We start from the raw sequence: 2,500 nt of genomic DNA on the forward strand, positions 1-2,500 counted from the left end.
TGTGTGTGTGTGTGTGTGTGTGTGTGTGTGTGTGTGTGTGTGTTTGTGTATGCGTGCGTTTATGTAAGTGAATGTGAGGCTGAAATCTCCCTACAGTATGTTCCCTGTCAACACTGATAGTGTCTTGAATGTTTTCACTGTTTTTAGTTGTTGCCTTACTTTCCTTTGCCTGTTCTCACCCCTTTTATTTATTCTTAAATATTTACATTTAAAGACATTTTAATATATATTAGCACAGAAAGTATTTATATGACAGGCAGTGGTGGCAAAAGAAGTATTCAGAGAATTTACTGAAGTAAAAGTAGCAGTACCATAGTGTCAAAATATGTCCTGCATTTAAAATCTTACAGCATTAACAGAAAGATTTGCTTTGATTATCAAAAAGCACCTATTATGTAGGAAATGGCCCATGCGAGTGTTAAATTATTATATTAATGGATTATAGGGATTTTAGTGTGTTAATGTGAGTGTGTGTCACTTTGCTAATTTTGACTGTACTTTACATACCGGGTGGTTAATAGTATACGTATAAAGTAAAATAGAAATACTCAAACACGAGTACGTCACAATGACAGGCAGTGATGTGATATTAGTGGGGTCGCTGTATCTCTCTGATGAGGAGGTTCTCGATGTTTACTATCCTTTAGATCTTTTAATCATGTCCACTTAAAGTATTTCAGCTTACAACCCCGACCTTAAAGTTGTTGTCTTGCCCCGAGGCTGTGCTTCATTAAACCACATTGCCTCTCTTGTGATTTTGTCCCATGACCCATTTTGGGTCCTCAGCTCTGGCCCCATAGTTAAGTTGAAGCGCTCTTGTTCTGAAAAGCTTTAGGAAGATGGCGTACATGGTTGGTGTTGGTCGTTTGCACCAAGAGGCCCTGTCATGTGCTTTAAAGCATTTTCTTTAAACTAACAACTATCTAGACTCACCAATTCAATACTAGGGAGTAATCTGTGTCCTATATATAAAGGTCTAATGTGTCGTCTTTAAAGACAGCAGATTTGTTAAGGTTGTTGTTGTAACATTATATTTTTAATAAATGCTGATTCTTGTTTCGCTTTCACTTGACCAAAGAGCATAAAAATCTTGAAAAGCTTCTTTTTCACTTGAATCACATCAGGCTTTTTTTGTGCCATAAAGAAGCACCTCTGTGCAGTAGAGCAGTCCAATGTGAAATGCAATGTAAAGGCTGGCAGAGGGCCAAAAAAATCCTCTTTTTCTTTGTTTTTTATTAGGATGTGAAAGTTTGGAATCACAAGAGCTGCAGGTCTGCGAGTCTTTGGATCTGAATCACATCAGACACTTGCTTAACTTATGAGGCTCACATTGATGTTTTGTGACAGTCTCTGATTGCCTACATTTCCCAGAGTGACTTTCAACAACATTCAGAGCAGCGTCACGACGTTAATGCTTGAGGATGAGCTAGTTTGGTGACACTAGAAAATGCCTCAGTTGTGTTTCTTCCTCAAACTGTACTTTTTAGGCGACACATTGATTGTGAGGCTGCTCTTTTTCCTCTTCTGTGATGGATTTCTTCTTTTGCTTTTGTGGCCACTGGGGCAAAAGAGCCACTGAAGACTTGCTAGATGGTAAATAAATAAAATGCAACATATGTTCTGCCAGTTATTCAATTCAATTAAATTTATTCAGTATAGCCCAAAATCACAAATCACAAATTTGCCTCAGGAATAAGTGCGACGCACCACCAAATAATAGAAATGGGCTTGCAAGTCCAACAGCTGTTTAGCGTAGGTGATCATTGCTTATGTTGCATATGTCTACAAGCTGTGACAGGTTTTACATTGTCAAACTGTTGCATTTTGACTTTTTTAGAGGTTTAATGAGGTAAAACTCTCCAATATAAAAGCAAAGATTTAAGAAAAGTCAGACAAGTTTGTCTTTACATGTAGGCTTAAAGGACTACTAATTTGACCCCCAACCCCCCCTCAAAACCCCACAAAAAACAGTCTAAAACGACACCACGCCCTCTTCCTTCCCCATCTCCCTCTCACCTGCGCAGGACTCCGCCCAGCAGGGAGGCGTTGAGGCACTCGGGCGGGGAGAGGCGTCGCTGCACCTCCCCAACCGTCACCTTGTACTTGGAGGTGGAGCTGAGCAGCGAGAGGCGACCCGGGACCGAACAGAACACCTCGGCTGGGTTGGACACGCAGCCCATCCCCAGGCCGTCCTTACCGAGGGACAGGATGGACAGGGACGACCCGTTCAGCTTGGACGGGATGGGAACTGGTGACGAAACGAGGGAGGTAGAAAGGAAGGATCAGGAGAGTTTACATGCTTTTTGGATATTTGTCTTATTTAGGTCTGACTAAAATCTGGATGCAAGAGACCAAGGGTGAACAAAGATCATCAGTCTGAAAACACGTCTTCTGCGGGGACAACGGTGTTGTGTGAATGATGCCGATGAATGTATTCAGTGTAACGTTCTCCCCCGGGTCGACAGCTCTAATTCTGGAGCGCTGCTTGCTGATTCAAACT

At 41.7% G+C, this 2,500-nt stretch overlaps 1 protein-coding gene across 2 annotated transcripts in view; it reads right to left on the reverse strand.

Moving 5' to 3' along the window:
* The window catches only part of tfap2e (transcription factor AP-2 epsilon), a 12,881-nt gene that overhangs the window by 2,776 nt on the left and 7,605 nt on the right, over positions 1–2,500 (reverse strand). For both annotated transcript variants that reach the window (XM_068710637.1, XM_068710638.1), the window contains exon 4: positions 2,017–2,248. In XM_068710637.1, the coding sequence (XP_068566738.1) occupies positions 2,017–2,248 (232 nt within the window). The remainder of the gene's footprint in view (positions 1–2,016; positions 2,249–2,500) is intronic.

The sequence above is a fragment of the Cebidichthys violaceus genome, unplaced genomic scaffold (assembly GCF_023349555.1).
Source record: "Cebidichthys violaceus isolate CVI_PGR_0920_01 unplaced genomic scaffold, fCebVio1.0.p SCAF_16, whole genome shotgun sequence".
NCBI classification, from domain to species: domain Eukaryota; kingdom Metazoa; phylum Chordata; class Actinopteri; order Perciformes; family Stichaeidae; genus Cebidichthys; species Cebidichthys violaceus.